The sequence below is a fragment of the Antedon bifida genome, chromosome 7 (assembly GCF_963402885.1).
Source record: "Antedon bifida chromosome 7, ecAntBifi1.1, whole genome shotgun sequence".
NCBI classification, from domain to species: Eukaryota; Metazoa; Echinodermata; class Crinoidea; order Comatulida; family Antedonidae; genus Antedon; species Antedon bifida.
Window position 1 is genome coordinate 23,989,511 of NC_136232.1, and position 27,000 is coordinate 24,016,510.

The 27,000-nt window shown below is 33.7% G+C and overlaps 4 protein-coding genes across 6 annotated transcripts; 1 reads left to right on the plus strand and 3 right to left on the minus strand.

Annotated features, from left to right (window-relative positions):
- Positions 1–1,104: 1,104 nt before the first annotated feature.
- Positions 1,105–7,150, minus strand: LOC144848803 (zinc finger C4H2 domain-containing protein-like). The gene is made up of 5 exons (XM_078705739.1): positions 7,007–7,150; positions 6,288–6,459; positions 6,008–6,180; positions 5,335–5,500; positions 1,105–4,965 (listed from the first exon to the last, which is right to left on the minus strand). The coding sequence occupies exons 1-5, from the start codon at positions 7,063–7,065 to the stop codon at positions 4,852–4,854; spliced, it is 684 nt and encodes a 227-aa protein (XP_078561865.1). The 5' UTR covers positions 7,066–7,150; the 3' UTR covers positions 1,105–4,851.
- Positions 7,151–7,187: 37 nt separating this feature from the next.
- Positions 7,188–13,371, minus strand: LOC144848767 (uncharacterized). The gene is made up of 15 exons (XM_078705680.1): positions 13,156–13,371; positions 12,964–13,020; positions 12,795–12,829; positions 12,388–12,582; positions 12,056–12,176; positions 11,014–11,106; positions 10,765–10,925; positions 10,302–10,387; positions 10,029–10,217; positions 9,526–9,650; positions 9,157–9,193; positions 8,692–8,840; positions 8,346–8,484; positions 7,981–8,065; positions 7,188–7,795 (listed from the first exon to the last, which is right to left on the minus strand). The coding sequence occupies exons 1-15, from the start codon at positions 13,318–13,320 to the stop codon at positions 7,600–7,602; spliced, it is 1,833 nt and encodes a 610-aa protein (XP_078561806.1). The 5' UTR covers positions 13,321–13,371; the 3' UTR covers positions 7,188–7,599.
- A 2,154-nt stretch (positions 13,372–15,525) lies between these two features.
- On the plus strand, positions 15,526–20,563 carry LOC144847607 (uncharacterized). The gene is made up of 7 exons (XM_078704051.1): positions 15,526–15,714; positions 15,978–16,108; positions 16,246–17,168; positions 17,523–18,401; positions 18,518–18,741; positions 18,947–19,018; positions 19,672–20,563. The coding sequence occupies exons 1-7, from the start codon at positions 15,559–15,561 to the stop codon at positions 19,795–19,797; spliced, it is 2,511 nt and encodes an 836-aa protein (XP_078560177.1). The 5' UTR covers positions 15,526–15,558; the 3' UTR covers positions 19,798–20,563.
- Positions 20,564–21,210: 647 nt separating this feature from the next.
- LOC144847608 (uncharacterized) lies at positions 21,211–26,174 on the minus strand. Of its 3 annotated transcripts, XR_013613758.1 has the most exons (8): positions 26,087–26,174; positions 25,509–25,728; positions 24,574–24,660; positions 24,342–24,470; positions 23,347–23,487; positions 23,065–23,238; positions 21,813–22,757; positions 21,695–21,712 (listed from the first exon to the last, which is right to left on the minus strand). XR_013613758.1 is itself a non-coding variant. In XM_078704053.1 (7 exons), exons 2-7 carry the CDS (start codon positions 25,723–25,725, stop codon positions 22,306–22,308), a joined length of 1,197 nt encoding a protein of 398 aa, XP_078560179.1. In that variant the 5' UTR covers positions 25,726–25,728; positions 26,087–26,174; the 3' UTR covers positions 21,211–22,305. The 3 variants fall into 3 exon arrangements, 2 of the variants coding, with proteins under 2 accessions (XP_078560179.1, XP_078560178.1); XM_078704053.1 differs by having other exon boundaries at positions 21,211–22,754; XM_078704052.1 differs by having other exon boundaries at positions 21,211–22,757.
- Between the last annotated feature and the right edge of the window lie 826 nt (positions 26,175–27,000).

The window sequence follows — 27,000 nt, forward strand, 5'->3', positions numbered from 1 at the left end:
ATCAAGCATGACTGACAAGATACACAAAGTTTCACAACCTGGTATAGCTACAAAACAAGGAAGTATTTAAACATGAAATCTCTCGAGACAAAGTATTTGTACAATTTTCAGGAAAAGATAAATAAATTAATAGGTGATTTTAACTCTATACATACATGCCAAGTCCCTAATATTATAAAACATAAACAAACATAAGCAATGTCAACTCCATTCATGCCTCCAGGTCCCTCTTACCTCTAAATATCTTGACACGAACTCCACAGTTATTACAAATACAATATTTAAAAAAAAAGTGACAATAGTTGAGGCTATCAATTCAGGAAGGAGTAACATTTTCTTGTTTGTTTTAATTGGCTTCGGGAAGCAAAGCAATGCTTATCTCGGCAGTGTATCTAGTTTTCTACAGTATCATAGGAAATTCCATAATACAGCATCACATGAGTTTCACATGTATCACCTAGTATCATAGATCAAAATCTAACCCTTCTTGATACAGGCAACACATGTGATACACACAAGATGCTGTATTACATTACAGAATGTACCTTTGATACTGGGCATGATTAGTCACTTGTGGAGAAACAGCACTGAGAATTGGGTATATTATATATGGTAAAACAGGGGAGAATTTTTAGAATTTTTAAATTCTAAACTCTTTAAAAAGAGTTAAAAAATAATTTAAAAAAAACTACACAAGCAAGTTTCTCACAGCTAAATGTTTACTTAAAGATGTATTGTCCTCCAAAAACATGAAAAATGAAGATTAATAAAATCAGACTTTGAATAGGCCATTTTGTAGTTTTAACAAACTTAATCACTTCCGTAGAAAAAAAACCCTGAAAAAATAATATTTTCACTAATAAAATGACAAAAGAAACGGTTAAATTTAACCAAAAACTGCCAGCCAATTTGACTATTTTTTTGCTTTCAATTACAGTTTTTCTAGGTAAAATATTTTTTTTCGATCCAATTTTTGGTAAACTATTAAAACTATTATGTGACATTAAAATGGCATATTCAACAAACAAATTAAAAAAAATATTTTTTCAGGGGGACAATACATCTTTAAAGTGTGAAAAAAAAACAATATTAACATATTTCTGCAACTTACATTATTTATTTAGCATAAAAACAGCTGCAGTAATACAAACTGGTATATTGAGCACACAAAGACAGTTATGCAAATACGAGGGACAAGATAAAATTCAGTATGGCAAACTTTGATTCTAATATTGGAAGTAATTGTTCTATTAAATGTAAACACACCTTATAATAAATATATTGCACCTTAAAAAATGGAATACTTGTATTTTTTTGTCACCATAAATGAATAAAAAATGAACTACATCCCTAATAGCTGAAAAAAGAAAGAATTTCTTAAAAGATATATTGTCTCCCAAAAACATTAAAAATGATGATTAAGAACATCAGACTTTAAATAGACCACTTTGCAGTTTTAATAAAGTTATTCACTTCTGTAAAAAAAAACCAAAAAAAATAATTATTTCACTTATAAAAAGAGAAAGGACAAATTTAATTTTAACCAAAAACCATTATCTGACAGACAATTTAAGTATTTTATGCTTTAAATTACATTTTTTTCAAGTAAATAATTTTTTTTTTCGATTCAGTTTTTGGTCAAAGTCATTTATATTATGTGACATTAAAATGGCATATTAAAAAAAAATGTAAAAAAAAATTTTTTTTAGGGGACAATATATCTTTAATAACTTAAAAACATTGTCAATAATGTTATTTTTACTTAATCTACCACTAAAAATTAAAGAATGAACGTTTCTCATTCCAACTGAATCATTATACTTGAATCCTGTCTACATTATCATGTGATTGTTGATGTCCAATCACATCATACATACTGCAAATTGTTTTTAAACAAAAAATTATACACCCTCAATTACAATTCAAAAACGATTAGAAAAAACTTTTTCAACTCTCCCAATACCAGACTCTTTGAAAACCGGAAACTCTCACACTCAAGGGAAGAACAACCCCATCTTGATTCCACGGATAAAAAAAGGTTGAACTTGAACAAACCCAGACTTCTCTTAAGGTCCACAATTTTACAGGAAAACCAGACATATAGGCCGGCCCAAGGTGCCCAGTATTGAAAGAGTTGACTAATTATATTAATAACGATTTTTCCAAAGCTCTATCTCCACTTTCAAACTTTATGTGACAAAAAAAATGTGATGTGCTCATATATGGACATGATAATGTCATATCACTACCACGTTTGGGCATATAACTACCACGTTTGGGCAAATCACTACCATATTTGGGCACATCACACTTTTTTTTTGTCAAAATAGTTTGATAGTGTAGACAGAGCTTAAAAGCCTCTCCTGGCTTCGGATTGTTATTGTTTCATGAATTTTCATTTAGCATTTTCACTTTTGATTGTTATCAAGGTGATTTGAATAAACATTGAATAAACAAACAAAGTAATAACAAACATTGGAATACAAATCATTTTTGCTGAAGAAAAAGAAGAGTGGTGATATTTTTATTACTTTGCAAATTTAGTATTTAATTAATTTAGAATTTAAGTACTTGCTTTGTTTGTTTGTTTGTTAGCACGATAGCGCTTACAATTTTGAAGTTATCATTCTGAATTTTTCGGTGTAAATAGGTATATACTTACAGAACATGCCTATTGATAATCGGTTGATTAATAAAAAAAATGAAACATTTGTATTCTTTTAACATAGGACGAAATATGAACATGCGCCCTCTGTGGCAATACAGTAGTTTGTAAGTAAGTACTTCACTCAGTTTCTGAGTTTTTTATTTTGATTGCTCTCCAGTACTTGACTTTCTCTCAACAAAGAACTGAATATAAATTGTTTGTTTACAGATTTAGCTAATATTGTCAATTATGATTTGTATAAACAATTTAGTTTTAAGTGCTTATCGTCGGCCAACTAGGAGTTATGTTCACTGTAATCAAAACTTATCAAAATTCGTAGGACATTTGAGGAAGTGAGAAAGCAATAGTTATTCTCATCTAACACTTCAATCAAATTATAAATGGTTTCTGTTTATACTCTAAAGCTCTGTCTAAACTATCAAAATAGTTTGAAAAAAGTGTGATGTGCCCAAATATGGTTGTGATATGACATCATCATGTCTATATATGGAAACATCACATTTTTTGTTTTTTTGTTTGATAGTGTAGATAGAGATTCTGACGTTGAATCCCACAGCCCTTTTGACATAATTGTGACACTGTGGTGTGGTAGCTGTGATGTGCCCAAACATGGTAGTGATATGCTTAAATATGGTAGTGATATGACAGCATCATTTCCATATATGGGCACATCACATTTTTTTGTCACATAAAGTTTGATAGATCAGGGAAGAATTAAATTAAATTTAACTTTTCCCTGGTGTAGATAGAGCTTTATGATAAGGATAATATATATAATACTACTAAAAGATAAGCTATAATAATCTTGTTGAAAACTGTTGCCATAAACTTTGACCTCATTTACACTTACAATGTAGGCCGGCCATAAATTTGATCAGACTCAAACAATTAAATTTTGACTCGATCATGAAGCGAGTCATTAAGTTAATTTTAATCTAATAATATTATTTTTGCCGCATATTTGACGTTCACTAGCAAAACATACATAAGATCAAATTTAAAATTCATCAATGATTCTTTAACAAACAAAATATATAAATAGATAAACATTCGTAGTTCTGATGACATGGCATGATTGAATAAACTGTTTCGTTGTTCTTACGACTAGGCTTAAGGCCCATTTACACTAGGACGATAACGATCGACGATAAATAGATAAACAGACATTTTTCTTTCATAAAACAAAATAAATTAAAACAGTTTTCGTGTAATCATTAGGGTAATAATGTATGCTGTATTTGATTAAAAATAAAATTTATTAAAATCTAATCAAATGACGTCATGATCAATAAAAACAATAACATCGTTGTATTGTCACGATATTATTGCTCTTACTAATCATGACGTCATTTGATTGGACGTGTGGAAATATTATTTTGTTTTATGAAAGAAAAATGTATGTTTATCTATTTATCGTCGATTGTTATCGCCCTAGTGTGAATGGGCCTTTAGGCTAGTTAGCTGTAGGTTGCAATTACATTGCAAGTTGTAGTCTGTACTTTCAAAATATTAATTCTATCAATTAGCGTATTTCAAACGTTAAGTACATACTATAATAAAAAACAAACTTGGGAGTTTGTTTTATATTATCATATATAAAATTTAATAGTGGACACTCAGGTTTTAAAGATGTATTGTCCCCCAAAAACATGAAAAATAAAGATTAATTAAATCAGATTTTGAATATATTATTTTGTAGTTTATGATAAAGTTAATCACTTCCGAATAAAAAAAAGAAGAAAAAAATGACTTATAAAATGACAAAATAGATGGTTAAATACAATAAAAAACCCATTGGCTGGCAAATTTGACTATTTTTGCTTTGCATTAAAGTTTTTAGGTAAATACATTTTTTTTTTCAATCCAATTTTTGGTCAAAGTGGATAACTATTAGGTGACATTAAAATGGCATATTAAAAAAAAATGTTTAAGAATTATTTTTTCAGGGGGACAATACATCTTTAAATACATACTAAATGAATAAGACTGTGTAACATTTACCAATCAAATAGAAGAAGTACACATTTTATGTTGAGCACAAAAGTTACTATAGAATTGATATGACAATTACCAGCTCACTAGGCACTGAGAAAGGCTGTTGTGGCCTTTATTAGATACAGTACTACTGTAGTTTAACACCAAAAACATCGTTCAAAAGGATATAGCAAGGATATTCTCCTCTCCTACTCGTCAACCTTTTTCTTGGGTTTTTTCGGATTTCGAGATCTGCTCTTTGCTTTGCACAGAGGGCAGATGGGAGCGTTACGATGGATTTGTTGATGGCAAGACAAACACGCCTGAAAAAGAATTGATCTTTCTAAATAAAAAAAAAATTCCTGTTTTAGGAGCATCTCCTATATGCAGGAAGACGCAATTAAATTTTCTTTCATTCAGTCAAACTAAAAAAACAAAAATTAAGTTTGGTCACATTGTCAAAAGTCTGATTGAGACTAATTCGTTGCAGACCTTCATTTAAAAGGAGCACAATTGCGGTGGCGCTCCCCCGTGCTCCTAAAAACTATCCGAGGAGAGCAAAAAATATCGCTCCTTAATTTTTCCAGATATCAACAAAGACTACATGAATATAAGCAAACTTATAATCATTGTAACAACGTTCAGTTGATCATACTAAGGATGCCGACAGAAAGCCCTATGTGTTGACTTACTTTCATGGGTGGTGCTTGCTGCCTGAAGTTTGGTCTTTCAGGCGTGTGGCCTTCCTGGGGCATCTGCAGTGTCTGTGCTGCAGTTGCTGCTGCCACCAGCGACTGTGGCAGGGCAGGTTCTGGTTGGTCTTCATTTTGCCATTCGCTCTTTTGTCCTTGGAAATAGCTGAAACGAAAAGGATTAAAGATCTTAATACATCTTTGGACACTAATGTGACATTTTTTAGAGGGGTGGGCCATGGTGATAAGTTTAGGTTTTTATTTTTTCATTGTGCACATCACTGGAGTATTGGAGATTAAGAGAGGAAAAAAACCTATATTTATCTTTTGTAAGATACACTAACCTTTTTTCCCATTTGGGTAATTCTGTCTGGGTATTAATTATTCATTTAGTGAATGGTTGTCTTATAGAGCCCCTACTAAGAAAATAAGCCATGAAATAAATAACCATTTTTACTCCTTATTTTTTAGTCGTGGGCATCTCACTATGTCGGTCGCTCACTAACTTGAGCACGCGACTGCAGCCATGTATAATGGCCTTGTTTGTAACCATGTTAAAGGGCCAACTGGGACAAGCTTTTTTCTAGGTTGGTCCATATTCTATTCTTAGCATTATAATGACATTTGATGAAATAAATGTTTGTTGAATTTGAGTATATTGAAAAACAAGTACCTTGTAGTAAGCTTAGCATCTTCTTGCGACAGGTCAGGGGTCGACTCAAGGCCAATGCTAGCCCTCTGTAAATCAATCTGTTGTTTTAACATATGGAAGTCTTCGTACAGGTGCTTGGCATGGTTGAAGGCACGGTTCCTGTCAGATTCTGCCTGTTTAATGGTTGATTCCATCTGTAACAAATTTCAAAAAGTACTGTTGATAAAAATTGAATTAAAATTAAAGAGTAAAAAAGTTACTGCAGTAACTGCAGTAGAATAAATTTGCCATGGTCCCTTACCAAGTTGATATCAGCGTGAATTAGTCGAAGCTCTTCAACGTGCGCCATCTTTTCTTGCATCAGCATCTCCATCTCGCCTTTGTATTCCTTCAGTCGTTCCTCCTCATTTTCGGTTTCTTCAAACTCCACCAGAAGTCGGCTCTTTATCTTTTCTAACTGCAAGGTTTTTCCTCTAGAGAATAGAACATAACTTTTTGGATTATTTGTAGGGCAACCACACATGGAATGGTAGATTGATTTAATTATGACGTTGTAAATCAGTAACGCGTTACTGACATCATAGTTGACGCAAATTGTATCCAATCCATTTGGATGGAGCATTTTGGGGAAAAAAAGATTTGTTTGAGTGTTGATGGGTTTTTTTGAACTTTTGATTTATAAAACGAACATTTAATATATAAATAAGGATCAGGTGACGTTTTCAGCCACCTTGAACAACATTAAATAAATTGTATTTGATAACATTTGATACCATAAAACCATACCGTGCGTAAATGGTAGTATGACGCGTAAAGTAGACGGCAAGGTGGACACCTGTTCGCCTTTGTTTATCGTTCACACACAAGCCTAGCTTCGGTAAATCACGGACCTGGCGTCGTGCACACAAAGCGGTCGTGGTAAGCTCCATATATTCTTTTAATTTTCTCGCAAATAAATCACAGTTTTTACATTGCTGATGCTTTATCATTTGCACTATACATTCTTCATTGATTACTTACCGAATATCTTTAATTTGTTCAAGTTTCTGAAACACCTTGCTTGCATTTTCATCCTCCATGATGTCTTGATTTTCTTTAATGGGACTTCTTGATTATAGAGGGCGACATTTTAATTGTTAAACAGATATCGATTATGGATCAATATTAGTCAATTGTCTTTTAAATCATACAAGCGCACAAATGTTTTCATTTATTATTTTAATAATTCTCTGTAAGAAAATTGTAATTTTAAAAAAAATCATAAAAATTTGTTACAACTAGAGTCTGTTTTTTCTTTAAAAGTGTAAAAAAAAAGAAATGTTCTTGCTCAATCATATACCACAGTGCTAGATTTCAATATGAAACCATGAGTGCAAAAATATTGTTCTTTTTACGAAAATATTGAAGCTTAGACTAGAACAAAGCATACAAAATGTGCAATATAAATTAGCATTGTACTAAAATGCAAATTTAGTTACTATATTTACTAATCATATATAACTTCATCCCGAAAGAAAGGTATCCTTTCCAATAAATTATTTTGTTCCATTTTTCCATTTATTAAATTATTATAATAAATCTTTAATTAAAATTATCTTTGATTAAATTTATTTTCACAGCAATGAGTAAAAGACCTCTGGTTGCGGTCGAGGCGGACAAGCCATCTCCACCACATTTCCGATCCGTAGTACTATATCCTCTTCCCACCATCTTCCATGGATCTGGAGACTTATCGGCAAACCCTTCTGGCTGAATCCAACAGGAACAACTAAACACGGATTACCAACAAAGTCACCCAAGAACATATACCTAGTTAAAAGAACGAGAAAATAATAAGTTATTAAAAGTAAGGGATGTTTTCCACCAACATTGCTCAAATTTGCCTTATTGTTTAGTGCTTTTTCATAAAATATATTTATTATTACATACACAGTATATTTAATGGGTTAAACTATTTTAAAAGTATAAGGTTACAATATAGCCCTTAACTTTACCTCATTGAATCAATTATAGTGTCCGTGTCAAACGTTCCATATGTCAGATCTCCGGGCTGGATCTCAGGAGCTGTAATAGGTGTTCCTAAGAACACAAAAATGCATCCATTTTATGTGTGCAAGCATTTAATAGTTGTAATAGGTATAACACAAAAAGGTGGGGAGCGGGGAGGAATATTCCTCATTTGATAGTTTTATTGTCTGGCTGGGATTATTGTCTTTCCTGGTGATGATCCACTCAGCTATGTAACCATTCGAGATATTAAACTATGATCCCCATCCAAGAATTGCGATTCTTTTGGGCAAGTACTCTCAAATGTCCTTATACCCTTTTCACATCTTGTAAAGGAACCATTGGGCATTACCTGGTGTTATTATAACATCTACTTGTTGATAAATATCTTTCAGAAAGTTGATAGTTCTTGTTCGTTGTTTATTCGCCAGTACAAAGTCTGTGGCTGATATGTTACTAGCTGCTGACATGTTCAACCTGGATTCGCATGACTGCATCGGAAAAAAAAAATAATGAGCACCAAATTTTAAAATTTGTACTTTTGTATCGTAAATATCGTATACTAACCTTGTTTTAATGACCTTTCATAATAAATGAAAGCGTTATAACCTTTCCCAATTCAGACCTGGAGTACAATACAATACGAAACCATTAATTTCGTCCCTTATTTAAGTTGTTTTGACTGGTTATTTACTTACTATTTTATTGTAGTGGTCACATAGAACATTCATAATTGTAGGCCTCATTTCTGCTATGCTCGTAATGATATGGCCAATTCTAGCTTCTTCTAACTCTGGAATCTCAATATCAATAATCTTAGCTCCATTCATCTCCAGATGCTTGACAGCTTGGAAAGAATCAAAGAAACAAATCTTGAGTTTTTGAAGTAGTGAGCAAGGTATTAATAATACAAATGTCAACAGAACAAAATAGATTTTCCTGTTTGACAAACATTTGTTGACTTGCCTCGCATTTGTCAGGCACACACATTCAACAACAGACATGACACCAGTATACTCCCTATCAGTCAATAAACATGACATGCTTTTTCTCATCTGCTAGACCATTCTTGTTTGTTTGATGTAGCAGAATCCATTTAGTTTTGCCATGGAACCCTCTATTTTTCTTGGTAAATGTAATGGTGAATAACATTAAATAATTACCTTTTTCGCATGCGCTAAGGATTTCTTTATCACAGTCCTGAAAGAAAGTTACAAATTGAGGAAATAAGTAAATAACACAGTATAACAAAAGTATGATCATAGTGGAATTACTGGTTGTTAACATGCTTGCTACCGATACCAGAATGCTAGGTTCAAAGCTTAATTAAACCAGTTATTCTTATGGTAACTACCTCAGACACATAAGAGAAAAACATGGGTTTATTTCCCATCATGCCATTGGCGAGTCATGTGCTTAATTGATAGGCATATTGATGTGTAAGAAAAAGTTAAAATAGATTCAGACTCTATGGGCGTAAAAATGTGTTCAACTGTTTTGCCAACTGTCAATATCTTATCTTAATTTCTTACTCTAAAAAAATGCCAATCAATTCCAATCTTGATGTTGTAAAGATCAATATTATCAAAGTTTTGAAGTGTGACTTCTGGTTGGTCGACTGTGAAAGGATCTCGAGGATCTGGACCGGCAACCAAAGCTTAAAAAAAAGGTAAAATGCGGCGATATAAAACAAACTGTTTTGCAGTGGATGGTTGTTGTTCATTGGAGAAAGAGCAATCATGACATGACTTGAACCCAGGACTCTCAGAGCATCTTAACTACAACTCCACATGTCATTTATTCAACAATTTATATGGAAAACCCAAGAGACTAAAGCTCTGTCTACACTATCAAACTTTATATGAAAAAAAATGTGATGTGTCCATATATGGACATGGTGATGTCATATCACTACCATATATAAACATATCACTACCATATTTGGGCACATCACACTTTTTTTTTGTCAAACTAGTTTGATAGCGTAGACAGAGCTTAACAGATGTCTTCAAAAACATATTACAAGATAACATACCATAGGCCAGGGCTACATCTCGTACTGATGAACAAATTGGCCCACAGTGCAAGCAGGAGTAGCATTGCCCTGCTCCACCATAATAACTAATGCGGCCTAGCGTTGCTTTAAGCCCGACTATACCACAGAACGAGGAAGGAATACGGATCGATCCACCGGCATCAGTACCAAACGCTACTGGACATAAACCTAGAAAGACAAAGACAGAAGTTGAGAAACTTTTTATTGAAGAATAAAAATATGCATACAAATTCTATAAAGATTTGAATGTACCAGAAGATACCGCTGCAGATGAACCACTTGAGCTTCCGCCAGTGTAATGATTAGTGTTGTAAGGATTTCTTGCCGTTCCATGTAATCTAAATAAAAAGGTAACTTAAGTAACTTACAAAACAAACAATCATACAAAAATCGTAATGCTGGAGTGTAAAGGCCCTTTTTTTGGTTTACAACCAATGTTTTTGGGGATAAAAGTTTTGTGATAATAATTTACAAAATTGTTTATTGATCTGATGTTTGCACATGTTTGTTTCTCTTTGTAACAGGGGCACAATTATTAAAGAACAAATTAAAAATTACAAGAAAATGTTTAGTATGTATATTTTCAAAAAAGTAATTTTAAAAATCAGTTGCTCGGAATTCTCTCTGCCCTAAAGAGAATGATCTCTGGAAACTGTATAAAGTCCCAACGATACTTGGCAGAAGCCTGGACAAGAAACAAATTGAAGTTACTTACTTGCCTGGGTTACAGCCAGTTGTACCTAGGCCAAACTCGTGCATATTTGTAACCCCTAGTATCATAGCTCCAGCTGCTCTCATCTTGGCTACAACAGCAGCGTCTTCTACGCTCTGCTCACTGCCAAAGCATTCACTTCCAGCCCGTCTGTGGTATGGTACCTACAAAATTAAACACAAATACTTATCCGTACATATTCTGGTAAGGCATACAGAATCTCAAAGGCATTCGGTTTTTATGTATACATACACAATGCAGTTCATTCTTAAAAGCTACGGGAACTCCATCAAACACAGACAACCAAGTTCCCTTGCTGTATCTATCAGAAGATTCCTTAGCCATCTATAACAAATGAAAATATAATTAACAACCAACATTTTAAAAGATATAAAAGGCTCCAAATTCTTTTCAATTAAGAAAGAACCACTATTGAAGAGGACAGCAATGGGACTCAACAAATGTCTCCTTAATTTATTTTTATTTATTTTTATATTAGAAATTCGACACAACAACGATACATATACATCAAAATTCAAAGAGAAAAAAGAGGTACATAGACAATGGTACAATAATGACAACCAATAACCATTCTCACTCTTGAGGACGATCAAAGCATATTGATCAAAACGTCGAGAAACTCAACAGTTCTTTTCTGTACTAATATACGTGGTGTACCGCAAACTTTATATCAACATTTGATTTTGCCATGCAAACCTTCAAACAATAATAACCAGTTTAATGGTGTGTCCAGAGAGAATAATGGGCTGATAGCGCGACACAAAAGTAATTTCTCTCTAAACCACTAACCTTGCGAAAAGAAAACTTAATAGGAAAGTCCTAAGGGCTTAGTCATAGTGCTTAAACATTTCCTTTTGTTTCACAAGTGTTGTATTAAAGATGTATTGTCCCCCTAAAAAATAATTTTTTACAATTTTTTTTTTAATATGCCATTTTAATATCACATAATAGTTATTCACTATGACCAAAAACTTGAACCAAAAAAAAACATTTTCCACCAAAAAAATGTAATTTAAAGCAAAATATACCTAAATTGTCTGGAAGACAATGGTTTTTGGTTGAAATTAACCATTTCTTTTGTCTTTTTATAAGTGAAATAATTATTTTTGATGATTTTTTTTCTACAGAAGTGAATAACTTTATTAAAACTGTGAAATTGCCTATTCAAAATCTGATTTTATTAATCTTTATTTTTTCATGTTTTTGGGGGACAATACATCTTTAAGCGCTTGCCACATACTAGAATAGCATTTCGTATGGTAGTTTCACTTACACGTCTAATTTCAAAAGTATTGTATTCAATAAAAGCTCGCAGTTTTGGTTCTCGTGCTTCTGACATCTGTATAGCTTCAATCGCATCCTCAGCGACCTCAGAAGGTGTAACTTCACCAGACCTAATGAAAATAATTTCTGAAGTTATACTCATTCCATTAGACATGAAGACATAATACATTGATGCAATGTGTCTATTTTAATTAGTGAACATCTTTAATTATGAAAAGAATGATATTTTTCAGCTCTATATTTAAATAATCATTTTGGTTTTCAGCCTATTCTCACTCCTGGTTATTTATTCATTGGTGACCGAATAAATAATATATTTACAGGTACGCTTGATGAAATTCAGAAACGCTGTGATAGTTGAATTCCTTTCTCGAACGCTTCTGTTTCTTTAAAACCAAATTATCTGTGGCGCATTTCTCGTTCACTTTAGCTTGTGGTCCGCTAAATGGGAATCGTGGTTGGTACGTTGGAATATCATCCAATTGCAAATTTCGAAATAAATATAGGTTTGCTTCGCTGGAAAAAAAATTATATCAAATAGTTTTTAAAATAGTCAAAAGTAGTAAAAATTAGTATTATATACAAATATTTTACCTGTACAAATTCATTTTCTAATTGAAACAATTTTGCAAGGACTTTTTGTGGAATTTCTATTTCTGCATTTAAACATATTTTATATCAATCATTTTCAATAATGAATTAAAGATTAAAAAGTTATAATGTGATACCTTGCTGTGACGGAGGAAATAAAACCACCAAGAACCTAAAAAAACAAACAATAATTTTCTTTATTATAAGGCTAAAGAACCAATTGCAACTAACTGCATACATCTGTGCAGTCAAGCATAATAAATCTAACACATTTTTTTATGAATGATAAAATTGAAAACCACTTACAGAATTTGATAATGTCGTGGCAAACTTTAGTGTCAAGCCGGAAAATCTGGGTACTGTCTGAAAGATGTACAAACAAAAACAAATATTTAATTTAAGAAGAAGAGCACGATGTAAGACAAATAAATATGTCTATATGGCTAGGCCCAAACAATGAAAGACAAGCAGTCGGTCAGGGCACAGGCCCATACATACCGCTTTCACGATATTGTAATTTCGGCAGCTAGCTTCACCAACGGGTCTCTTTACGACGCGTCTTCTTGTGTTGCTGCTTCTCCGGATAGCGAAAAACCAGACGGTTGTCATAAGGATACATGTTGAGGCAACAACAGTAGAAATATGGATATAGTTGTTGTCCATTTTGAGTCAGTTTTCCTTACTATTACTGACCGAGACTTAAGCTAGATTATACTCTCGATAAACAACACAATGTGCTACGTGCAGCGAAGCATGTCGCATCCGGCAAGGGCGTACTTACTTACCTGGAATTCACTATACGTACCTGCACAGTCCATGGGAGGTCCACGTGCAATTTTGTTTACAAAAATATGGCGCGCCAACATATGACTTTTTGAAAAGAGGTAGGTTTGGTGTGCGAAGCAGCAACCGAGGGCGTTAGTCACTTAATCTTAAAGGCGATATGCGGGCAAAAATTGTCTATTGATCATACATTCCAATAATTATCGATCTATAATTTCTCCTATGTTTCATAATTTTTTGGATTTGCATTGTGCTACAGTGGGTAAATCCCTATTCTTTTCTACAAAAACGTTGTAAATAATATTTTTACAAATAGGATAAATTTAAACAGCCGTGAATTAAATAATGTCATAAATAGTAACATTTAAAATTCACTAATTACAATAAAAATGATTGCAACATGACTCGCTAAAAATGGTATGTATGCATCTCGGGTATACATTTCACAATATGACCATGTATAGGCCTAAAGTAACAAAGCAGCATTGAGATATGGAACTCTTAAAGATGTATTGTCCCCCAAAACATAAAAATTACTAATTAATTAAATTAAACTTTGAATAGGTTATTTTGTAGTTTTAATAAAGTTAATCAATTCTGTAGAAATAAAACAAAAAAAAAATAATGTTTTCACTTATAAAATGACAAAATAAATGGTTAAATTCAACCTAATATCCATTAAATTACAGTTTTTCAGGAACTTGCGTGTACTGTACTGTAATGAGAATGATGATGTTTTAGATATTCACAAAAAAGTATGTTTGATGGAACTCAGAAACACTGTGATACTTGAATTCTTTTCTCAAACGTTTTTGTTTCTTTAAAACCAAATTATCTGTGGCGCATTTCTCGTTCACTTTAGCTTGTGGTCCGCTAAATTGGAATCGTGGTTGGTATGTTGAAATATCATCCAATTGCAAATTTCGGAACAAATATATGTTAGTTTCGCTAGAAAAAAAATTATATCAAATAGTTATTAATAGCTGAAATAGTCAGTTAGTAAAAAATTAGTAAAATGTACATTTTTTTCAAATAGTATACAGGCTGTAAAAATATTTTAACTGGCACAAATTTCTTTCCTAATTAGGCCTAAAAAATGTAAAAGGACTCTTTCGTGCTCTTTCTGCATTAAAACATTTTATATCGAGACAAAATTGTAGCTTGATACCTTGCTGTGACCGAGGATATGAAACCGCCAAGAACCTAAAAAAACAAACAATTTTCTTTATAAAGTCGAAAGAACCGATTGCAACTAACTGTACACATCTGCAGTCAAGCGTAACAAATCTTTCTTAATTTTACACATTTCTATGACGAACCGACCCACTTACAGAGTTCGATAATGTCGTGGAAAACTTTAGTGTCCAGCCGGAAAATCTTGGTACTGTCTAGAAGTAAAAACAAACATTTTAATTATGAAGAGCACGATGTAAGACCATTAAATATCATCTATATGGATAGGCCCAAACAATGAAAGACCGACAAGAAGTAGGTCAGGCCACAGGCCCATACATACTGCTTTCACGATATTGTAATTTCGGCAGCTAGCTTCACCAACGGGTCTCTTTACGACGCGCCTTCTTGTGTTGCTGCTTCTCCGGGTAGCGAAAAACCAAACGATTGTAATAAGGATACATGTTGAGGCAACAACAGTAGAAATATGTATATAGTCGTTGTCCATTTTTAGTAAATTGTCCTTACTATACTGACTCGCAGAGATTTAAGTTAGATTATAGTTTATACTCTCGATACAAACGAACATGACAATACAATGTACTAGTCTACGTCGCATCCGGACAGTCCATGGGAGGTCCACGTGCCGTTTTGTTGACAACTTAGGCGTGCCATTAGTACTTTATTGGACCATTTAAGTCGTTTTTTATCTCAGAATTAACATTAATTTGGTTATTTTAATTATTCAGATATCTGCATTCACAAGTAGCCTACATGTTCGTGATCCAAATAGTTTAATGTGATTGATGAAGATTTTTCTTCTGAAAGCTGTTTAATTTTGTAAGCGCCAAAAAAGTAGTAAGTAAAGTGGCAAAACTTCATTGACCGCTGGTGGCGGGCGAAGTTATTTTGGTTTTTAATGTTTTTATTTTGACGGTACACACAATGGCGAGATCTACAATTTCCTTGCAAATGCTTGATCGGTGTTCTAAACCAGCAATAAATAAATCATTTGTAGCCTCGATTAAAGTAGAAAATGATAATGTTCAAGTTGTCTGCAACGGAGCTAAATTATACATTTACGAACAGGGAAAACGCACGGTATATGTTAAGCCTCCCTAATTTATTTAATTTTAGATAGCTGAAGAGAGACGACTCCAGGTCAGACTCACGTAGCGGCCCGTGATTTATCAGGCATTCCTAGGGATTATAGAAACGTAGTGGGCCTAAAAATATTAAATGTTCAATGTTTATAAATTTAGACAACATTATTATTATTATATTAAATTTCCCTCTTTGATGGAGGATTCCTGACATTCACAGGCGACAGGGGGAGGCATAACATTTTTTTTCTGTAATTTCAGGCAACTTGTGTACTGCCCGGAGATTGTCACTGTTGGTGTACAACATTACTTAATGAGATGAAAACATTGATTTGTGGGTTAGAAGGTGGAAGAATATGTGCAATTAATATCAAAGATATTATCAACAAAAAGTAAGTTTCTAGGTGTTGTTTAAAAGACTCAGTATTTAGTAAATATTAAATAAATTTCAGAATCTGAAAAAAAATCGTATGCAAAATTAATGCATTTGTTTATTTTTAATTTGTATATAATTGTTCTTATGTTTCAGACTGCCTGTTAAGGCAACCTCAGAATCAGACTCAACGGAAGATATATTTGCAGGACTTTTGGAAAATGAACTGGCATCATCTGACGATGAGACGAAGAGTTCTTCAGCTGAAGATGTTTTGATATTAGACGAAGGCGCCGTTATATTGAAAGTTACAAATTTAGTTAACGTGTTGACGGTTGGTGGTTGCTTATTCACAGCATCTACTACAGATGACAATGATATAATGATAAAAGTATTTCAACAGAAAAATGACAATTCGTATGATAACAAAATACACTTTGAACATACATGTGAAAGAATATTTAAATGTCAAAGGTCAAACGACATGCATCAATGCAAAATGTACTGTGTTGTATCAGAAACCATAGCAACTTCTTGCCAGTTGCCAAATATGGTCATTATAAAAGATGAGTTATTCAATGAGATATTTAGCCCAGAGCACAACATGATGGGATCGAACATAGTCCTCATAGGCCTTCCAGATGGTACGATTGTCACCTTGCCGTTTAAAGACGTTAGCACCTTCACGAACACACCTGCGTCAAATAAAAAGATTTTATATAATTTATACCAGCCTTTGGCTTTCGTTTGTGCAATACGAGTTGATGAGACTCGGAAAATAGAAGACACTTTGATGCTCTTGGGAACAGAAGGGAAATTAGTTACCATTGGATTGAAGAGTAACAGCGAGGAAAAGATGACCATGTTCCAGGAATGTTATATTCAAGAACCAGTGTTATCAGTGGTCAAAGTCTCACCAGATATGTTGATGTACTCAACTGGCAACCAGTTGCTGCAGGTACATCTTAAGAGACAGACTTCAGACCAGAAAAGTTTATCAGATATGTTGTCTTCAAATGACCTGGGTGTCAATCAAGTTGTTGCAATATCGGATGTCTTTCACAACCAGTCTCAACATGGTATAAAGCATTCGTTTACAAAATTCTAAATATATAAAATCACTACCATTAGTTAGATGTGATATTTTGCCCCAGACCAAACAAAATCAAAGGGGAAAGACATGACAATAATGTTAACCAGATAATCTAGACCTACTGTAATGTCTATTCCTCAGAATCAACCGAAGCAACAACTATCAGCGACCATACATATCTGACCAATCCCTAAGCCCACTTAGACTATTCAAGACTTTTTTCAGCCTTGTTCCAATATTTAACAATTTTGTCCACAGTAACTACTTTTTTCACCAATGACAGGAAATTTGAATGGAATAAGTTTGTAATGTTTACACATATATAATAATTCTTTTCTAGATTTATCACTTGGGGATGTTTTCCTGCTTACAGCAAAAGGAAAAATCGCTAAACTGCGAATTCCGGAAGGAATTATCGGCGCACCACATTCGGCTAGTTCCGCTGGGAAGGAGATACAGGAACTTTTAAGCGCTATCAACAATTTGGCAACCGAAATGAGTACAATGAAAAATAATTCCGAGCTACATAATGCCATACTTGTGGAATTAAACAAAGCTTGTCATCTTTCTAGTGAAATATTATCATCTAGAAAACAGTCTTTTCCATCAACTGCTACTTTAAATATTGATGTTCAGGGAACTAGAAAAGAAATAAGTATTTTATGTGAAATAACCAATCACAGTTTGTTTACAATGAGTTATGGATGGTCTTTTTATGTCACAATAAACGGAGAACATGATTGGCTCTCACAAAGCGGTCAGCGCAATATTATGTTTAGTGAATCAATACCTTTAAAAGTGTTTCACCCTGGCGAGACACAAAGGTTAAAGGTTAACTTAACAGAAGAGATGATCAACCTTCCCATTGATATTTCGATGGCAGTTCATTTCGATGCTTCCAATTTGGTAGCAAAACTTGATCCAAAACAAACCATGATGTCAAAGGTCAACCTTCATGCTGATAGCATTAGTATTCCCTTAAATGACATGCACTTTGACCTTTTAGATGTTCTACAACCTTTGACACCACAATACATGGGAAACTCATTTAATGTTGCTAAATTCTTTCAAAGAAATTCTGGAACATACAAGGCTAATACCAAAAATGATGACTGGATGAAAAAGTCTAACCCAAAGTTTCAACATGTGGGGGCAGAAAATGTATCAATCGTCCTACGTTTCAAGACCTTTAACCTTTGCCAGATAATTGCTTCAGAAGGTATCTTTCGTGTCTTAATAAACAATACACAACAATATAAATTAAGCAGAAACTATTTGAGGAAACTAAGTTCAAATGAAAAATATAAATTCTTCATATCTAATCTAATTTTTTAGGTGAATTAAATTATGAAAAGGTGTTCCGATGGCTTTTACCTGCAACCCACCTCGTCCCGCCTGGGGTATGCGTAAACCAGGCAACCATGACAACAGAAAGTCCTAAAGGCTTTCGCGTGATATTTATGTTGTCAATGAAGGGAGAAGAGGTGTCAATCACTTTGAAATCTGATCAGTTACAAGTGTTGTCGCACGTTGTCATGGCAATTCATTTAAAAATGATGGTGAGACCCTTTCATTAGTTTTTATTAATTTTTTTTCCGGTAATATATTTAATAAAAATGTTTTGATAACATAATTTGATGTTTAAATGTTTGCAAACCTTACTTTACTTTTGTCAGGTAGGTTAAATACCAACGTTTTAATGTCCTAAAGATCTCTGCCATGTCCAAAGATTCATTGATAAAACAACTAATTTTTCTTTTTTAGAGCTGCTTACAACGAAGTACAAGTAAACGTTTTACGTCAGACGAGTTTGAAACCAAAATTAATAACTTAAAGGTATACGGAATTCTAATGATTGACCTTAATTAAAGTAATTAATTGAATTTAGTAGTAATTATACAGTATGGAGTTTTTGATTTGCAATAACCTAGAAACAAGAACAAGTGATGTGAATTCATTGTGCACATACAGGGTTGTGCTTCCTCACTCTGTTCTTTAAACAATCAATTTTGGTGGATTTTCCACTAGGCGAATTTGTTTGCGCAAATCGAAAGCGTCATGCTATGTGCATGCATATTTTGAGTTTCTGTCTGTCATACTTTACCTTCTTCGACGAATTCTAGTTCCTTTGATTTTTCGCTTCAGCGAAATTTACTACTAGTTCGAATTGTTTCTATTTTTTGCGAAGAGAAATATTTCGCAACCAATCAGAGCTCAGGAAATGAGCAATGACGCTTTCATGAGCACTCATGCGAATCGAAAACCTCAGCAACTATGCGAAGAACGTCGCAGTTATTCGTTCATGTAGTGGAAAGAGAGTAGACAATTTTGTTCTCTTCGAAACGTTGGATTCGCGCAAACAAATTCGCCTAGTAGAAAATCGGCTGAAGTCCATGCAACAACTAATGACACAACGTGCATAGGTACAAATCCGAAGCACCATAATACTAGAGTCTGTATTCTAATTGTACTTTTGTTGTCAATTTCAGGAAATTTGTGACGAAATTGAAAGTTTGAAAAGCAGATTACCGGACGGTACTTCACAGACACACAGTCAACAAGACGTTAATGAGCAAATGAAGATTTACGTAAAAGCAAGGAGTCAACTGACTTGACATAAAAACAATGACTAGGCCCAAAGCTCTGTCTACACTATCAAACTAGTTTGACAAAAAAAGGTGTGATGTGCCCAAATATGGTAGTGATATGCTTAAATATGTGGTATGACTTATATCCATATATAGGCACATTACATTTTTTTGTCACATAAAGTTTGATAGTGTAGACAGATCTTAAGCAAGGAGTCACCTGACTTGATATAGAAACAATGATGAGGCCAAAAACAACATGTTCCTCAACCAAGGCATAAATAAAAGTTGTCGGTCAGATATTTTAGCTGATTCTGTTTTCTGACATAAAGAAGTCTTACTCTTAGTCTACACTAAGTTTCCTAGTCAAGTCACTAAGAGACTTTATCAAATTATTTTTTGCAAACTACATATTTTCATATCAAAAATATAAAAATAGACGACGGTCCAGAAAGCACAATGTTTTTAGCTGTAGTCATAATAGATAAACAATACTAGTATATCAAAATTACTTAATTATGCAATTAAAAATACAAAGATTTCCTGCCAACCAAACTTTTCAGTTTTTAATTGTACACAATAAACAATATTGAAAACATAATTATTTAAATGTAATGAAAGTATTTTTCAACTTTATTGTTACGTAAACTCAAGGTACGTGAAAACCAAAGTAAATGACAAAAATGAGATCATTACATAATTCATTTTAATGAACTAAATTTTATGAAATATAAACAGCAATACACAATTTTATAATTAACCAATAAATTAATATTAAAAAAAAATGATGAAAGTCCATAATATGAGTAATATTTGTTTTTCAAAACTATGTGCAAGTTTAGTCAAATGATATATATATATTATTGGTGGCATTGCTATATGAAATATTTGTCTAATAAAATAAAATATAAATAACAGTTTTTGGGTCATAATTTATTAAACTAAACAAAACTACAATTATTCTATATTATGAATATTTTAACACCATTTTATGAGGATGTGGGAAATTTAAACCTTTTTTACCAAAATGTGAAGTGAAGCAAATCGTGTGTGTACATAAAAAATGTATGTAGGGATGATCCAGCATGAACAATAACCTGGGACCACATGTACATAATGTGCCTCTTCTAAATCAACCTCTGGTATGTGATAGAGCACATATACATAATCTGCCTCTTCTAAATCCACCTCTGGTATGTGATAGAGCACATTTACATAATGTGCCTCTTTTAAATCCACCTCTGGTATGTGATAGAGCACATGTACATAATGTGCCTCTTCTAAATCCACCTCTGGTATGTGATAGAGCTACCAGAAGAATACAAATTGTACTGTAGAATATCAGGGAAGAGTTAATTTAACTCTTCCCTGAGATTGAGAATATCAACAAAACCATTCTTGTCTGAAAACACAAGATAAAAAAAGACAGACAGACAGACATACAGAATCAAAACCGTTATCTTGCCACATACTTTTATATTACAGTGTACTAAATTTATCTGGGTAATTATATTTTATTAACCTTAATCTGCAAATTTTGTTAGAAAATGTATACATGTCACATTGGGGATGAATTTACTACCAAAGGGACAAAATAAACATACCCCTATTTAAAAAATATGTGTTTTACTCAATTATTGATGCTCATAAGTAATATTTTCGGTATAAACATTTAAATAAGACACGTATCACAAAGATTATCAATGTAATCATTGTTTGGAATAATAGAATCATTTTCCAACGACTATATTAATATTATTTACAATTTTCATATATTTTATTCCAAAATTTAAATCAGTGTAATGATGAATAAACTAAATATTGTAAGTTTTCATTGATTGACACAAGAACTACGAGTTATTATCAGAAGACAACCCCTATAAGAAACATTCCTTGGAGGCGGTCTCTTTATAGGCGTGTCCCCTGAATGTAAAGGGGACACCTTGGAGACTGTCTCTTTATAGGCGTGTCCCCCTGAATGTAAAGGGGACACCTTGGAGACTGTCTCTTTATAGGCGTGTCCCCCTGAATGTAAAGGGGACGCCTTGGAGACTGTCTCATTATAGGCGTGTCCCCCTGAATGTAAAGGGGATGCCTTGGAGACTGTCTCATTATAGGCGTGTCCCCGTGAATGTAAAAGGGATGCCTTGGAGACTGTCCCTTTATATGCGTGTCCCCCTGAATGTAAAAGGGATGCCTTGGAGACTGTCTCATTATAGGCGTGTCCCCCTGAATGTAAAGGGGACACCTTGGAGACTGTCTCATTATAGGCGTGTTCTCATTCATTCAACGGTGTTCCCAAATGGTGGTTCTACTGTATCTAACGTCTGTGCATCTTAACCAATCAGTGCCTTGGAATTTGATGGCAACTATCACAACGCAAAATTTTCAGTGAGCATGATCAGATGTTAAGCAATTTGATTTGTGGTGCCAGAATCAAAAATTCTACTACAATCTTACTATAATCTAATAATAGTGGCAATAATGCTTTTGTACACCATTTTAATGTTTTCTATCATTTTTAAACACATAATTTTACTTATAGCCTGGGCCAGGTTGGTAACTAGGTCTGCCATATGGCGAATTTCTAGTATAAGGATTTCCACCACCAGGAGCACCGTATCCCGGTTGTTGTCCCGGTTGTTGGTACATTTCTTGGCCCTGTGGTACAGTTTGTCCATATTGACTGTAAACTTGTTGGTTTGGTTGAGTTGGTTGTGGAAAGCCTGGTGTTGGCATTTGCTGTCCTGGTTGTTGTCCTGCGTACTGTGGTTGATAGCCTTGCTGCGGGGCAGTGGTACCATAACCTTGGGGTTGTTGTTGTTGTGGTCGGTAGCCAGGTTGTTGTTGCACTGCTGGTTGTGATGTCGACGTTGATTGTGGTTGCTGTACTGCTGGTTGTTGTTGCTGTACCGGTGGTTGGTTGTAACCTACCGGAGGGAAGCCAGGTTGCTGTTGGTTAGCTTGTTGAGGTTGGCCAACTCCTGCTGTGAATGAATCAAACATAAACATAATATTTAAATATCAAACATAAATTATCAATATTTTTTAACATTGAAAAAAGAAGTCTATTGTACAGTATATAGGAGTGGAGCTGTAGCTTGCAATTCACGACTCTTTCAACTCCACTCCCTGAGCCTCAAATGAGACTTAGTTTATAAGCACGATGAATTATGAAATAGTTTATCTATCCTGTAATTGGCAAGTTACTCGCTGTAGATGAGTATGAAATACAATAAAATATATAAAACATACATCACTAATGTAGTTCTAAAGGGAAAAAATTAAGCATACCATTGTAGGGGCTAGCCTGTGAAGGAGGCTGTTGAGGTGCAGTAGCCTGTGGTGTAGCACCCTGCATCTGTTGCTTAGGCTGCTGCTGATGTTGTTGCTGCCTTACTTGATTGCTAGCTGATGAGCCTAGACTTGATGTACTGTCTGCTGGAGAAGCAGACCTTTCTGGTTGCTCTATAAAAGTACAGTAAATAAAAAGAAAAAAAAACAATAACTTTATTTATTTATTATAAATAAAATAATAAAGAGCTTGAATATAGAGTAGGAAGGCTTGAAATTTACCGGATTTTTCTCCATAAAAAGAAGCACTAATGTCAGTGGCCTGACGTTGCTTGTAAGGGTCAAACATAGCAGTCTGTTCACTGGTAACATTCACTGCCTTTGATGCTGTATCAACATCTTGTGTGGATTCAACTACTTGAGCTAGAAAAGATTGGAAGACCGATTTAAAATGATTACAATTGGAGGAATAATGCGTGGTTCCCACTAGAGACGCAACACAACGACATAATGCAATGTAAAGGATTTGACCAATCACAACTGATGGATTATTCAAACTGTTCCTTGTCATTGGTCAACTCTATTGCGTTGTGTCTACTTGGAACCAAGCTTAAGAAGATGAATGATGAACTCTTGTATAGTCTTGGTCACTTAAATTTTAATGTAAAATCTATGGAAGCACTAAAGGTGTGCTTCAACAATGCCTTACGCCTGCTCCTAATAAACCTATGTCATGCAGTGCCAGCACCATGTTTGTAGAAAACCACATTTGCTCATTCTATGAACTACAGCATAAGGTGGTGTATGGCATGTTGTGCAGGTTGTGGACTTTTTCACTCGAGCTCCTGTGAATACTGTTTCGGTGAGCTCTCATATGGGAGCTTCAAAGTGCTGGAAAACGAAGCGGTGTAAAAGGTTCCTCTGCTTTTCTTATTTTTTTGGTTATCTTATGATATTTTGTGGATGATTTTTGTGTGTAAAGTACTTGGAAACATTGTATTAGACGCTAATGTATATAAGACTACCATTATTATTATTAATCCTTATTGAGTACTATAACATTGTTACGGTAGACACATGTAATTTAATGTGCGTATAGCTCCAAGTGTACAATGTTTTAAGAAATTAATTCTTTTCATTAAGGAATAATTTAGATGTTCTATTTGCCCTTGTATACTGCTCAAATTATTGTACAGCGCTTTGGTTTTTTTTTTTTGGAAAAGCGCTTTATAAATCTATATAGTATAGGTACTATTGAGTACAGTGTATCACTTTACCTTGTGTTGTGTCTGTTGACGTTTGTTCCAACGAATCCATTAATTGCAGGACTTTGTTTCTAATATCAGCTAATTCTTGTCGTATGTGCTTAACTTGGTCACTTTCAATTGGTTTAGGTTGTCCATTTACTGATTAAAAAAATGGAAGATGATTGATCAATGTGGACTAAGGTTTGGCAGGGTGTGGCAGGGGAGAGGGTGTCTACCATATTTATTTTTTAGAAGCACTTACCAAATAAAGTCAACTTCAGAATTCTATTACTGCATTGAATTGCAAAAGACAAATCTGAGCTGTCAAATATAGTAATCAGATCTCCATCTAAAGAAAAAATAATATAATTTTATTTGGAAATATTTAGTGGATTCTTTCCTGAATAGGGGTTGGCAATAGATAGTATAAAAAACATATATTTCCCAAATGTTGTTTGTCAACTAAATAGGGTATTTGGAGATATAAATAGTGGATTTTTTCCCTTAATTGGGATGTCCTAATGCACTTATCAATTGTATGACCCACTATACGACCCCCGGGAGAGGTGCGTCATGGGTGCGTCATTTACAAATAATTAGTGACACAGGGGTGCGTCAAAAAACCTAGATGGTACGTCACATCAATGAACAAGGTGTGTCAATGTCCGTCACTTTACCATCCACCATATCATAAACAACATGGTCACAGTGCGTCAAAATGGGTGTGTCATGGTCACCTAAAGGTAAGTCACCTTTTTGACGCACGGGTGCGTCATGGTATTCAAAAGTATGACGCACATCGGACAAATGACGCACCTCTCCCGGGGGTCGTATAGTGGGTCATACAATTGACAAGTGCATAATTAAGGGCTGTCAATTATAGTGTTAAACATATATTGCACCTCATTGGTTCACAAGAAAGTGTCCCCTAAATAGGGGTTGGCAATAGTACAAAGACATATAGGCCTATTTCCCCTTGTTTGTCAACTAAATAAGGTGTCTCTTAAATAGGGTGTCCCCCAAATAGAGGTGTCCGCTAAATAGGTGTCCTCCAAATAGAGGTTTCTCCCAAATAGGTGTCTCCCAAATAGAGGTGTTCCCTAAATAGAAGAGGTGTCCGCTAAATAGAGGTGTCCGCTAAATAGGTGTCCCCTAAATAGAGGTGTTCGCTAAATAGAAGTTCTACAGTACTATTACCTTCATCTTTATATTTTACTACCACTTCATCTGTGCTATTAAGTTTTCCTCTAAAAACTCGCTGCATCATAAGAATAAGTTCATCATACGTGATATCTTCATTATGAATTGGTATTCTTCGAATGTCGTCTCCTATTTGAACTTTGATTATTAGTTTGTTACTGAGGTCAATCTGCGGGAAGTGGGCATCCCCAAATCGAAGTTCTGAACTTTCCATTTTCTAAATTAAAATTAAAAAAAATGTGTTTGTTATTTTTACTTATAATTATATAATATACAATAAACTTATATAAAATAAATAAACATAACACAGCAGCCTATATCTCACTGTCAAAATCTACAGTAGCCTAGGCCTGTGCTACTTTAGGCAGGCATATCCCGCTCGAGTTTATTATGGTCGTTCAGTCTGTTTAGTCGCAGTGACGTGTAGATTTAAAGAGGGTCGTCAAATACGGATTCTAGGCCTAGCCTTGTTTAACAAATTACTAAGTAATTATAACAAAATAAACATATTTTTTACCATAACATGAATATTTGTTTACTGCTTTGTAATAATGAAAAATAAAAGTATTACTTACAAAGCGTTAACAGTCTGAATTTTATTCGAACAGAAACTATGTTTTCACACCCAAAAACCAGTGGTCAAACCCGGTCTCGTGAACGTGGAGAACTCCTTAGCTCGCTCAAAATTATATTATCTTTAAAAACCCAAAACCTGATATAAATTATTTTCTCTATTACTCTTACCTTAATTATAAAAAAAAATGATTTCAATTTATATTAGAGTATAATTTAAACGAGTAGAATCATTACATAATGGTTCAAAATTTATTTGAAAATGGAATTTTAATTTTGATGGGCTTAAAGAGTTTAAAGTTAAATAAACATTAAAGCGCCCTCAATATAAACAAAATAATACAGCTTGGTGGTATAGTAGTAATACCAAAGATCTTAGCAAGATTCTAAAATGTCTAGTATATAATTTTATTCAGACTCCAAATTCCGAAAGTAAGCCTATGTATAAATGTTTAATATTGCCCGGGATATTTTGCTGTTAATATTAAATATCTCACGTGAAATAATGTCAGCAATTTACATCTGTCCACGTTCTCTACCGGCTGTTTAAATTAATAAAGTCAGTAGTACAATATATTCTGTACACTACTAACAATAACATATTTTTTTTTATGATCAAGACAGCTGACAAATTATCAGATTTTAAACTTCCTATCCGCCACGTGGCAAGAAGTTTGATCAAATGAAATGGAATTAAGTTTACCTTTTCATTGCCGTTTAGAGTCTTTTAGATGATAAAGAAAAAATATGAATCACTCTTATTCCTCGCTTTATGAATACACATACCATAATTAATACACATTGGCTATAAAAATACAATAGATTTCCATCAAAGTAATTATTAATATCATATTATAGGCCTACTCACAATCTTGCCCTGTTGATTAGACCTTATAGATTGAATCTCATTACCGTA

Bases quoted from the DNA above. Each gene is read 5' to 3' on its own strand.
- LOC144847607 (XM_078704051.1), top strand. From the start codon at position 15,559: ATGGCGAGATCTACAATTTCCTTGCAAATGCTTGATCGGTGTTCTAAA. The intron at 16,109-16,245 runs GTAAGTTTCTAG...CTTATGTTTCAG, and splicing joins AAAGATATTATCAACAAAAA to ACTGCCTGTTAAGGCAACCT. The intron at 17,169-17,522 runs GTATAAAGCATT...ATTCTTTTCTAG, and splicing joins TCACAACCAGTCTCAACATG to ATTTATCACTTGGGGATGTT.
- LOC144848803 (XM_078705739.1), bottom strand. From the start codon at position 7,065: ATGGAGGATGAAAATGCAAGCAAGGTGTTTCAGAAACTTGAACAAATT. The intron at 6,181-6,287 runs GTAAGGGACCAT...AATTTGTTACAG, and splicing joins TTCACGCTGATATCAACTTG to ATGGAATCAACCATTAAACA. The intron at 4,966-5,334 runs GTAAGTCAACAC...ATTCTTTTTCAG, and splicing joins AGCAAGCACCACCCATGAAA to GCGTGTTTGTCTTGCCATCA.
- LOC144847608 (XM_078704052.1), bottom strand. From the start codon at position 25,725: ATGGAAAGTTCAGAACTTCGATTTGGGGATGCCCACTTCCCGCAGATT. The intron at 24,471-24,573 runs GTAAGTGCTTCT...TTTTTTAATCAG, and splicing joins TCTGAAGTTGACTTTATTTG to TAAATGGACAACCTAAACCA. The intron at 22,758-23,064 runs GTATGCTTAATT...ATTCATTCACAG, and splicing joins ACAGGCTAGCCCCTACAATG to CAGGAGTTGGCCAACCTCAA.
- LOC144848767 (XM_078705680.1), bottom strand. From the start codon at position 13,320: ATGGACAACAACTATATCCATATTTCTACTGTTGTTGCCTCAACATGT. The intron at 9,651-10,028 runs GTATGTTATCTT...CTTTTTTTTAAG, and splicing joins AGATGTAGCCCTGGCCTATG to CTTTGGTTGCCGGTCCAGAT. The intron at 7,796-7,980 runs GTAAAGTTAAGG...TCTTTTAACTAG, and splicing joins ACTATAATTGATTCAATGAG to GTATATGTTCTTGGGTGACT.